This window comes from Peromyscus eremicus, chromosome 5 (genome assembly GCF_949786415.1).
Source record: "Peromyscus eremicus chromosome 5, PerEre_H2_v1, whole genome shotgun sequence".
NCBI classification, from domain to species: domain Eukaryota; kingdom Metazoa; phylum Chordata; class Mammalia; order Rodentia; family Cricetidae; genus Peromyscus; species Peromyscus eremicus.
In genome coordinates, this window is record NC_081420.1 from 86,442,924 (window position 1) to 86,455,029 (window position 12,106).

At 50.9% G+C, this 12,106-nt stretch overlaps 1 protein-coding gene across 5 annotated transcripts; it reads left to right on the plus strand.

Moving 5' to 3' along the window:
* The first annotated feature begins 85 nt into the window (after positions 1–85).
* C5H16orf95 (chromosome 5 C16orf95 homolog) lies at positions 86–11,658 on the plus strand. Of its 5 annotated transcripts, none has more exons than XM_059263904.1 (9): positions 86–146; positions 281–435; positions 2,179–2,230; positions 3,825–3,876; positions 4,833–4,973; positions 6,325–6,471; positions 7,102–7,138; positions 10,536–10,764; positions 11,308–11,658. In XM_059263904.1, the coding sequence occupies exons 2-9, from the start codon at positions 408–410 to the stop codon at positions 11,408–11,410; spliced, it is 789 nt and encodes a 262-aa protein (XP_059119887.1). In that variant the 5' UTR covers positions 86–146; positions 281–407; the 3' UTR covers positions 11,411–11,658. The 5 variants fall into 5 exon arrangements, with proteins under 5 accessions (XP_059119887.1, XP_059119882.1, XP_059119885.1 ...); XM_059263901.1 differs by lacking the exon at positions 86–146 and adding an exon at positions 2,330–2,715 and having other exon boundaries at positions 153–435; XM_059263899.1 differs by lacking the exon at positions 281–435 and having other exon boundaries at positions 87–146.
* The last annotated feature ends 448 nt before the right edge of the window (positions 11,659–12,106 follow it).

Here is a 12,106-nt window from a genome sequence, read left to right on the forward strand (position 1 = left end):
CAGGGAAGAAGGGATGCCTGAGAGAGACGGCCTGTCCTAGCATCACCGTGGAGCTTCTGTTCCCAGCATTCCACAGTTAGTTCCATTGGAAGGCCAGCTCCCACAGAGCACCATGGTTGTGGGGGACACAGAGGGTGCACAGACAAGTAGGTGGCTGCCACTCCCAGATATTTCACAGGGAGCCCTAGGACCATGGGGTTGCAGGCTAACAGAGGCATTTGGGAAGTAGCAAGCTATTAGAGCCTGAGTGGCCCTCTTTCCTTTCCTGCTCTAACGACAGTGAGGAAGATGACGGTGACACTGTGTCCCACATTATACTGGGGGAGGATGGAGTGAAGGAAGACCAGGCACAGCCACTGAAAGAACTGGGACGTGTCACCATTGGAGACAGGGAGGAAAGGGTGGCGATGATACCAGTGACCCTGAGAGGACAAGGTAAGGGCCAAGAGAGCAGAGCTGACAGTATCGACCCACAGTCAGAGCAAGAAGCTAAGCGCCCCATAGCAAGGGCACCAGACAAGAAATGTCATCTGAGCTGGCCCGTGGTGGCGCACACCTTTAACCCCAGCACTTGGGAGGCAGAGGCAGGTGAATCTCTGTGAGTTCATGGCCAGCCTGGTCTACAGAGCAAGTTCTAGGACAGCCAAGGCTACACAGAGAAACTCTGTCTTGAAAAACCAAAACAAACAAACAAAAAACACCAAAACCCAAAACTCACCTTAAACTAAAGGAGGAGGAGGAGGAGGAGGAGGAGGAGGAGGAGGAGGAGGAGGAGAAGAAGAAGAAGAAGAAGAAGAAGAAGAAGAAGAAGAAGAAGAAAATGTAAACTAACATTGGTCAGAGGCACTGGGCTGAACTTGCCCTAGAACCCTCCAAAGTCCAGCCTGAAAGGCCTGGAAAGTGTCTTCAGCAGGGCATTGTGTTCCTAGCATTTTGTTTCCTTTTCCTTTCCTTTCCCCTTTTCATTTTCCTTCCTCCCTCCCTCCCCCGTCCCTCCTCCTTTCCTTCTTTTTTCTGAATCAGGGTTACTCTGTAGACCTGGGATTCTAGACAGTCCTCATGCTCTCAAGTGGCTTCTGTGCTCAACCTCGGCTGGGGGCTCGCTGTACCACCCAGCAGGGCTGCGGCAGCCATCCTTTCTTCTCTCTTCTCGAATCCTCCGGATTTTCTTTTTGTTGGGTTGTTTCCCATTGTTTATTAGCAGAGGCCCAGCATGCTGCTGCATCGGCTAACATCTCTGAATGCAGCAGGGCTGGTGTGCCCACCCCAGCCCACCAGGTCTCTGATTGAGCTGTTTGCCTGCTAGCGACTGCCATTGGTCTGTGGCACAGCTGCAGCAGTGGGAGGCCTAGCCTCACCTTGGTGGGTGTGACGGTCAGAAGGGTGCAGGGAGGAGCCTGCCTCAATTTGGGATCCTCTAGTGGCAGCCTCTTTGACAGGGATTCAAAACAGTCATGGGGAGGTGACTCAGCAAACATATGAGAAGGAATGCCCAGGGACCAAGATCCACGGGGCCAGAGGGTGATTGTAGGGGTTTGTTCTGGAATGGCCGCTACTGTAGTATGGAGGCAGGGGCAAGTGTCCACATTCCCCTCCCCTGCTAAGGGCACCCCCGGGATGGGGCTGGAAGGAGCCACCTAGCAGGAGTCTGCTCCCTTTGTCTGCCTATTTGTTGACTGGCAGCTTCGTTTCCTTGGTGTTTAACTTCTGCAATAATTTGTAAATTCTGGATTTTAACCCCTGCCTGAAGTACGGCTGGATAAGATTTTCTCCCATTCTGTGGGTTGTTTTGGGGTAGGTGGGTGGGATGTGTATGGCGCACATATGGTGGTCACAGGACAACTTGGCGGGAGTATTCGCCTTCTACCATGTGAGTCCGGGGATCGAACTCGGGCCATCAGGCTTGGCAGCAGGCGCCCAGGCCTGCTGAGCCATCTAACTGACTCCAAGTGCTATCTTTGGTCTGACCAGAGTCCTGGATGGGTACACTTCTTTTAAAGTTACAATTTGCGCATATCTGGCGGGTGCGTGAAGTTCGGGGTCACCAAGGTGTCACTCCATTTGATAAAGAATGGCTTTGGGTAGAAGTGGGCCCCTGATGATATCTGGGACCCACAGAGGGAATGTAGCCCATGGGAACCTCCCCGTCCTGCCCTACCTCCTCCTGTCTCTTTTCAGGGGACCGGGACCGGGGTGCCTCGTGCACGCACAGGACCATCCACAGGAAATGGTGAGTGGCCTCAGGCTGGGCTCCACGTCAACTCGGGCGACGACAGCCAAGCGAGCGGGAGCCAAATGTCCAGAATCCACTCTGTCCCACGGTTCCCAGGAGCCGCTGCTGCGAGTAGCCAATCAGCTGTCAGCTCAGTGCACGACCAAATACGCCAGCTCCTGATTGGCTGCTGGAGGACCAATCAGCTAGTGGAGCGGGAAGCTGTTGCGAAGCACCGCGACCTTCCGGCCCTTGCGAGGAGTCTGGCCCTCGCCTGGCCCTGGTCTGACACGGCTGTGTAGCGCATGCCCTGCACTGTGCATCATGACAGATCAGGTCAGCCTAGAGCCTGCACAGGTGACCTCGGAGCTCACCTGTGAGTGCCCGGAGCCCCGGGGCCGCCCGGTCCAGCGGTAGCGCAGTGGTAAAGAAACGGAAGGGCGACCTACTCTTTCCATCCCCGGAAATGTCAGGAGCAGGCCTTCAGGCATGGCTGTATCCAGGTGTGCAAGGACTGTGGCCCTACATGGTTTCTCCCCAGCCCTCACCTTTCCCTTGTGCTGGCTTCCTTCCTAGGTCAGGTGACCACCCAGACCGTATAGGATTTCTTGTTATTAGGGTAGCTCCTTCATCAAAAAAGGAGCCCAGCTGCTCCTACTAGTTCCACATTTAGTCTCAAGGGTTATGATGCTGTAGTGATCAGTCTCTGAGTCCATTTTGCCCTCACCTCCAGGCTGGGATGCTGTGGGTAGTCCGGATGCTGTACAGGTCACCCCCCCCCCCCCATGTCTTGTTTTTGGTCATCAGCTAGGAAAATTGAGTGCAAAGGCCTGAAGCACACCCAGACACTCCTGTGATCTCAGCACTTGGGAGACTGAAGCAGGAGGATTGCTGTGGGTTCGAGGCAAGCCTGGCAAAATATAGCAACAACAAAGCAGACCAGTAATGTTTGTGATGATTATAATGAAACACAAAACCACTCAGATAGTGTGTGTGCTTTCTGACGTGAAGCAAGATGACACCCACCATGGGAAATCAGCTTTGCCTGGCATTCAATGTCTACACGCCAGAGATTCTCATGGCCAACATCTTGGCAGTGTGTGGCTGGGGTCAGGGAAGAGTAACTGTTACTCTAAGAATTCTGTCCTGCTGTGTCCCCTCTATCCCCTTCCTCTCCTCGGTGGCACTCTGCCCCCTCTGTTCTGTTCTCTGTGCCCCTGTGCCTTGCCTTGTGTTACTTGAGGCAAAGTCACCAGGTCTACTGGGTTTCTGTTGCAGTTCTGACAGGCTCTCCCTCTTATTGCCGTAAGCCAGTGTATACCCAACAAAGCCTCAGTGGAGCCCTGGGAGGTTCTAGCTTTAGGATCCTCCTGAGAACCAAGCCTGGCTTTAGTTGGAGTGTACTGAAGCAAGTTGGCTTGGGAACACAGGGTCCCACACCAGTGGGGGAGGTTATCACGTGTGTGAGTCTGCCTTTCTGTCATCTGAAGCACCTCCTGGGCTCAGAAGGAAGACTTCTCCACACGGAGCTTAGTGCCAAGGGTCACCAGTGCCCAGCCTACAGTTTGCATGGAGGCCAGAACACTCTGAGCTGTGTGCTTTTCTTTTCCAGGAAGGGTTCATTTCAGACCTTTGGAAAGGAGGTGTGCATCACAGGTCACTCGGTAAGGACATGCCCTCAGCCTCTTATCCCTCCTGTGGGTGAAAGGGTGGGGGGAGATGAGGGTCTCAGGCTGGACCCTGCCTAGAAGCATGCGGCTGTATGGGTCATCTCTATGCCCACATATTTCTGTGTAGTGTCACTTCCTCCCTTCTAGTCCCTCCTGAGACCAGAAGCCCCTTCAGTGACTTGCACTGATCACCAGCTTCTTTGTCTGCCCCATGGAGGGGGTGGTGGCCCCAGCAGGTGGTCAGTACCATGCAGAAAGCCACAGGGAGTTGTCACCTCCTCCTGACTGGAGTTGCTTGAATCTTCCTTAGACTGACTTGCTCACAGTGAGGCAGCAGTGAGTGGCCAGGTTTCCGCCCAACTCAGCTTGTAGATCCAAGCTGGTAAACCTGTAGCCAGCCTCATCCTGAGCCACAGGTGGACCTGAGTTACCTGTCCCTTCCCCTGGGTGCTGTCCTTCACTACTGTCATAAATGCCTTTCACACTTACTTATGTCCTCTGTGTCTTGCTTAGGTGCAACCTGGTTTGTGGTGATATATTGTGTACCTCAATAAAACTTACCTGGGCAGCAGAGGACAGAGCCAGCCACTAAATTAGACATAGAGGTCAGGCAGTGGTGGCACACACCTTTAATCCTATCCCTCGAGAGGCAGAGATCCGTCTGGATCTCTGTGAGTTCAAGGCCACACTGGGCTACATGAAATTGATCCAGTATAGGAGAGACACAGACAGGCAATGGCGGCACACGCCTTTAATCCCAGGAAGTAATGTGGCAGGACACAGAAAGGTATATAAGGTGTGAGGAAACAGGAACGCTCTCTCTTGAGGCTGAGGATTTCATAGAGGTGAGCCAGTGGCTGGCTCTGTCCTCTGATCCCTAGGTAAGCTTTATTGGGCTACACAATACATCACCACACTGGTTGGTCCTGTCCTCTGTGTGTCTTACTCAGGTGTACCCCGGACTCTGCACCGTCCTTCAGGAGTGTACATGTTGCCAATGCTATGCCAGGTTTGGGGGCCACTTGCCTGTGCCCCGGGCTGATGCACTGCTGCCCTACTGGGTCCCTCTGTCCCTGAGACCACGAAAGCAGGTAACTAAGTGACTTGGCAGGTCATCACTTAGGGCCAGGACACAGAATCCTAGGTATTGTATGAATGAAGTTTCTGAGACACAGTTTTGGTTTTAGCTGGGGGGATTGAACAAGCTAAGTACTGTCCATTGAGTGACAGTCCCTGCCCACCTTCTTCTCTTTCCCAACCACCTCTTTTGTTTCTTTTTAATTGTGTGTGTGTGTGTGTGTGTGTGTGTGTGTACATACATGTGGCACTATGGTACACTTGTGGAGATCAGAAGACTACCTTTGGGGTAGTCTCTCCTTTAACCACATGGGTTCTAGGGATCAAACTCATGTCAGGCTTTGTGTCCATTCGTCCTTACCTGGTAAACCGTTTCTTTGGCTTACATAGTTCTTATGAGATTCATTCATACGACGTGGGTATTAGGTCTGGAGTGTTCTCCCATATCCCTTGTACTTGCTTCTCTTCTGTGGGCACCATGTCCACTGAGAGCAATTCACTGAGTGACGTGGCATTGACACCCGTGGATCCGCCCCTGACCTCATCTTCCAGGGCCAAAGGAACTCAGAAAGAGCTCCCTAGACTTGGGTGGAGAGGTAGAAGGACAGTTACCTTGTCCCTGCCACAGGCTTCTAGACAGTTCATTTACCACTGACAATGTGCCAAGGAAGTTCTTCAGCATGTGAGATCAAGGCCAGCCTAGTCTACATAGTGATTTTCAGGCCAGCCAGGGCTACATGTAAAAACCCTGTCTCAAAAAACCCAATAAAATAAAATAAAATACCAATAAATAAATTAATTTTAAAAAAAGAAAGATAAAGACCACAGAGCTCCTAATTCTTTCCAAACAGTCTCAGCAAGTACAGACCAAGTATTCAAACACAGGAGCCTATCAGGGTCCTTCTCATTCAAACTACCACAAATACCATGCCTGTTAGGAATTTTTTTTTACATTTATTTATTTATTGTGTTGTGTATGTATGTGTGTGGGGATGCATATGTGCCAAGGGGCATGTGTAGAAAGTCAGAGGACAGTTTACAGTAGTCAGTTCTCCTTCCACTGTGAGTCCCAGGGATCGAACACAGATGTACGGGGTAGGCAGCAGGTGCCCTTACCCGCTGAGCCATCTTGCTGGCCTCTGTGCCTAGTGGTGCTGGAGGTGGAATCCATGTCCCTGTGCATGCTAGGCAAGCACTCTACTAGCTGGGCTGTAGCCTCCCCTCTTAAAGTCTCTCTATGGGGACCAGCCTAGCCCCGAACTCACAAAGGTCCACCTGCTTTCTGAATGCTGTAATTAAAGGCATGTGCCACCATGCCTGGTGCCCCCCTCACCCTTTTGAACCTTTCTTACTGTCCACTGGTAGGTCTCAAAGATGATGCGGTGTTATGTCCCCAGAGCCATAAGGTCGTGCCGTTGCCCCTGCCACAGCTTTGGGGGGCGCCTTCCGATGCCCAGGGAGAGGGCTGTCATGCCCTATTGGGTGCCCCAGGGGCTGAGGTCACAGAAGAAGGTAAGAAGGGAGCTTGTGAGACAGGGCTGAGTGAGGGGTGGGAAGGGGAGGAGTCCAGGGAGGCACCCCCTCCCTGATGGCCATGGCGAGGGCAGCTGAGGGCAGAAGGTCGTGTCTTGTGGAGGCTGCTGGGAAGTGTGAGCCTCATTCTCTGAGCATAGCGAGGGGTCATCTGGTATCCAGGCCACTGCATCTATTCCTCTTTGCTGTCTCCTCCCCCGTCTTTCTCCGCACCATGCCCTGTGCCCAACCTTACCTTTCTGTGTCTGTCTATAGTCCTGCAGAGGTGGCTGAGAGGGACCGTGGCTCTGGGTTTCTTCCCTCTGGACCCATCTGCACCCCCACAGCTGTAGTTCCAGGCCATGATGCCAGGATTGGCCACATCCAGCCTTCCTTCAGCTTAGAGGGTCTCCTCAGTATTTGAGACTAGTTAGAAGTCTTTTTTCCTTTTCTTCTGCCTTCCCACTTTTTGGGTTCTCCATCACCGAGGAGCAAGCTATCCCCAGCACAAAGAACTCAGTCCTGAACTGGGAGCCACACCACCCCTGCCCTGAGGTCTCAAGTCCTGATCACTCCCCCACACACTGCGGGTCTCTAGATGACATACTGATCCACTTTTTCTTCTCTTAGGTGGTGAAGAGGTTGGAGAATGTTAAAGGCACTCCAGGTAACTCCACACCATGTGTCACCTCATTCTGCCCTGGGAAAGGGGTGGGGCAAGGCCACACAGGTGACACAGCCATCTCCAACCCTTGCCAGGCGTCACAACCCGCCGGCTGCCTTCTTACAAATGATGGCGGCAGACCACCAGTCTTAGCAGTGACAAGCTAGGGCTGATGGTGTCTAAAGTGGGTTTATTTAAGCTCTGAACTTCTGTTACTTGTAGTATGTAGTGTGTGTACATGTTCATTTTTGAACTGGTGTGTATTTCTGATGTGACAGCTCTTGTATCACACACACACACACACACACACACACACACACACACACACACGTGTGCATGCCTTATACAGCGGATGTGTGCTGCACTAGTGTGTTCAGATGCTCATGCATGTGACCTGGCATGTATGCATTCCTGTATTCATGATTGTTAATGTATGCTCACATTCACGTGCTCAGTGTGTGTTCATACACACTTGGCAGCACACTCACACGTTGGTGATGTAGCCCTCAGCCATACCCCCATGGCTCAGCTCTCTGGGAGAGACAGGCTCCTCCCCATGTTTTTTATGTCTTTTGAACTCCTTCCTGGACTTGATTTTGAAGGCACGTCCAGGCTTTGGTCTGGTGCTTCTTCGGTGCACTATGCCAGCTCTGCACAGGAAGTCCCTTGTGCAGGATCTGGGTTGGGGACGGCAGACGAGAGGAGCTTTCAGGAGGAAAGGGTGAGAAGCGCTTGGGAAATGGATAGCCACCAACCAACCTGTTCTTTTTTTTTCATATTTATTTATTTATTTATTTATTTATTTATTTATTTATTTATTTATTTATCTATTTATTTATTTATTTCTATTATCAGCTTGATACAATACAAATTCTTATCCTAATAGTGAAATGTTTCACTGAGGCTTGCCCAGTAATTGAGTAAAACCAAAACTTATTATAAGCCACAGTCATCCCAGGGTCCCCCCTGCTATGTAGCCTCCCTGGTTCTGTGGGTTGCAGCCTGATTGTTCTTTGCTTTATATCTAGTATCCACTTATGAGTGAGTACATACCATGTTTGCCCTTCTGGGTTTGGGTTACCTCACTCAGGATGATATTTTCTAGTTCCATCCATTTGCCTGCAAATTTCATGCTGTCATTGTTTTTCTCTGCTGAGTAGTACTCCATTGTGCATATGTACCACATTTTCTTAATCCATTCTTCAGTTGATGTGCATCTAGGTTGTTTCCAGGTTCTGGCTATTACAAATAGTGCTGCTATGAACATAGTTGAGCATGTATCTTTGTAGTATGATTGAGCATTCCTTGGGTATATGCCCAAGAGTGTATGGCTGGGTCTTGAGGTAGATCGATTCCCAATTTTCTGAGAAACCGCCATACTGATTTCCACAATGGTTGTACAAGTTTGCACTCCCACCAATAGTGGAGGAGTGTTCCATTTGCTCCACATCCTCTCCAACATTGACTGTCATTGGTGTTTTTTGATCATAGCCATTCTGACAGGTGTAAGGTGGTATCTCAGAGTCGTTTTGATTTGCATTTCTCTGATGACTAAGGATGTTGAGCATTTCTTTAAATGTCTTTCGGCCATTTGAGATTCTTCTTTTGAGAATTCTGTTTAGCTCTTTAGCCCAACCTGTTCTTAAATGTGTAAAAATGTCCAGTTCCAATCCCAGAAGCAGCACTGTTACTCCAGAGTGCAGACCCTCCCAGCCCTGCAGACACGGCTTGGAGACATCAGGTTTTGAAGCATGGCATTTGTTGGGGACAGCCCGAGGGAACTCAGCACTCTCACCAGTGTTGGGAAATGTCATAGCAAAATCTTGGGGTGACTTGAGCCTGTTGTCACAGTAGAATAGTCGCAGTGGGCTGTACCCGAAATGCAGCACTTGCTATTGGGAGACAGAGCTCTGAGCCACCGTGACATTGACACAATGACCATGTCCCCAGGACTCAAGGCTCCTGGAAAATCAGGTCCTAGGAAGCCACACAAAAGGACGTCCTCAGACATGTTCAGAGTTGGAACCTGCAGGGTTCAGAGGGAGGGCAGAAAGGTGAGTGGTAGGTGCCTGGCGGGGCAGGGGTGCAGGGAAGAGTAGACTTTTACCCCAGGGAGGCTCCCAGAGCAGAGCAGGCTCTGGCAAAGCCAGAAGCCCATACCTGAACCTTCTCCCAGGAACATGAGAGAAGCAGGGAACTGTCTCCAGACCCAGTGGCCGCTCCCTTGAGGTCTGTTTTCATCGACTGCTTTCACTTTGAATGCTTTACATGATTAGGAAAGGTGAGTTTATTGTCAAATTATAGGATTAGCTGATAGATTTTCAAAACCAGTGTTAGGTTTTACTCCATTCATGTTTTCACTTTTTTTTTTAAGGACTTACTTTTATTTTATGTATGTTTTCATGCATGCAGTGCCCATGGAGGCCAGAAGAGGGCATCAGATCCCCTAGAACTGGAGTTAGAGTTGGTTGTGGGCCATCATGTGAGTGCTGAGGGTGGAACCCTGGTCCTCTGCAAGAGAGGACAGTGCTCTAGCCTCTGAGCTCTTTCTCCAGCTCCTCCAGTCACGCTTTCTAGTTGAGGTGATTTGTTTGTTTTCAAGGTGAGATCTTCCTGTGTTGCCCCAGCTGTTGTGAACTCCTGGGCTCAAGCTGTCCTCCCTCCTCAGCCTTCCCTGTGGTAGGGACTGCAGGCGCTTCACTGTGTCCCTCAGTTCAGGTGACTTACAGAATGCATTCCTCAAGCCTCTCACTGTTCATGCTAGGAGACCTGGAAGGAAGGACCAGGAGGACAGCCTGTCCACACTTCTGTCCCCTCTTCCAGCTCAGTGTGATTTCATCATTTTGTTTCATATCCGACTGGTTTCCATTTGAAGATAGTGCGTGCACGTGTGTGTGTGTGTGTGTGTGTGTGTGTGTGTGTGTGTGTGTGTGTGTGCGTGCACGCTAGAATCACAGTCAGGGCTTTTCACACGCTGGACTACACCACCAGACACTTTTGATCTTATATTTTTCTCTAAAATGAGGGTTCCACGATTTTCTGCTCTGTACTGTGGTGGGAGTTTTTCATAAGAAAATGTATTTATCATGTTGCATATTAAGAGTATTTTTGCATTGATACAATTAGGGCTTATATTTCTATCAATAGGCAGAGGGAGATGGAGGCCAGCCTGGTCTACAGAGTGAGTTCCAGGACAGCCAGGGCTACATAGAGAAACCCTGTTTGAAAAAACAAACAAACAAACAAACAAACAAACAAACAAACAAACAAAAAGAAACTGTCTGCTGAGTCACCATTCTGACACACCCTGCACCTTGTCTGGGTGGGGCCAGTTCCCCACAGCCCCACAGCCCCAGGTGGTGTCATGCTCTGTCCTCAAGAGTGCTCCTCTTGCTCCTAGAGTGCTCCCTGGACTCAAGCAGCTGCCATGGCCGTTGGCGGGTTTGCGGGGACCAGCGTCTCCTCCTCAAGTGGCAGCAGCTCCAGGCCCCTCATCAGGATGAGCTGCCTCAGGAGCTCAGGCCTCAGGAGGGTGAGCCACATGCTGGCCGCTTGGGCCTCTTCCTGCCCATCAGCTTCAATCTCCTGACCCTGCTGCAGGCTGTCCTGAGGGCCATCATGGCCATTCGGTGAGCTGCTGGGGAGCTGAGAAGGGGTGGGCCCAGACTCATCCCTCACTTTGGAGTCTAGAGTCCCTGCCACCAGCATCTTGCCCCAGACTTGCCTTATGTCCTTTTCTGAAAGACCGTTAAGCCCTTGGATACCACGGTGACAGCACTTGTAAGCCTCTTTCAAGAAGAGCCCCTGGCTTCACGGGCCTGGCTCTGGGGCAGTGGTGCTGGCCCAGCCCCCTTGTCCAGCTGGGATGTGGGGAGCCCTGTGAACCTTCACATCACATACCTGACTGTCCCTGTGGCCTGGCAGACACTTGATGGCAGGGAGTCCAGCTCAGAGCCTACGAAGGAGCAAGGATGCTGTGGAGCTTCTTCTCCCAGCTCTACAAAACTAGGTGTTTTCTCCCTTCCTGTGAGTGGGTGCTGAAGGTCAGAGTCTCACTGGGTCCCGCAGCTGGGAATCAGAGATGCTGTGCTGACCCAGTCCACTTCCCCAGTTCCTGAGCATAGGGGGAACCCAGTGACTGAGGGGACGCCCACACCATCCTCTCTGTGAAGGCTCTCAGCAAGCCCATGCCCAGGACAGCGAGCGCTCAGCCCGGGGGACAGTTCCCAGCACTTGCCTTTCTCTTGGCTTTCTAGCCATTTGTTCTGGGACTGAAGTGGAGTCTTCAGCTACTGTCAAGATCCTGAGCAAGAATGTCAGTCACCATCATGGTCCTCAAGGGAAGCCCTCAGATCAGGAGGATCTGTGACACTTGCTGTTTCCACACACGATAAGATCTGCACCCATGGTCCAATCTGAACTAGAAGCCACCATGTGACTGTTAGTTGAAGGGGGGCTGGTGTGAATGTCCAAACGAGTCTGTTATGAATGCAGCCAATAAATGTTATTTGTGAAACTCTAAACTATCAGCTTAAAGATTGTTTTACACTGTGTGCTTTGACTGCATGTGTGTCTGTGCACCGTGTGTATGCCTGGGTGCACATGGAGGCCAGGAGAGGGCATCAGACCCCTGGAACTGGAGTCACAGACGGTATGAACCATCATGTGGGTGCTGGGAATTTGAACCCCGGTCCTCTGGAAGAAAAGCCAGTGCTCTTAACCACTGAGTCATCTCTCCTGTCCCCAAACCAGCCACATTTAAAGGACGACCCATGCTTTTCCTTTGGTAGGAGAAATTTGTCCTCTATGTCCCTGGAGGGGACTTGTTTCTACATCTCTTTCCTCTCAAGGATTGACAGGGTTTTATTTAGGGTTTTTTGTTTGTTTGTTTGTTTGTTTGTTTTGTGTGTGTATGTTTTGTTGTTTTGAGACAGAGTCTCTTACATAGCCCTAGCTGTAGTGGAGTTCTAC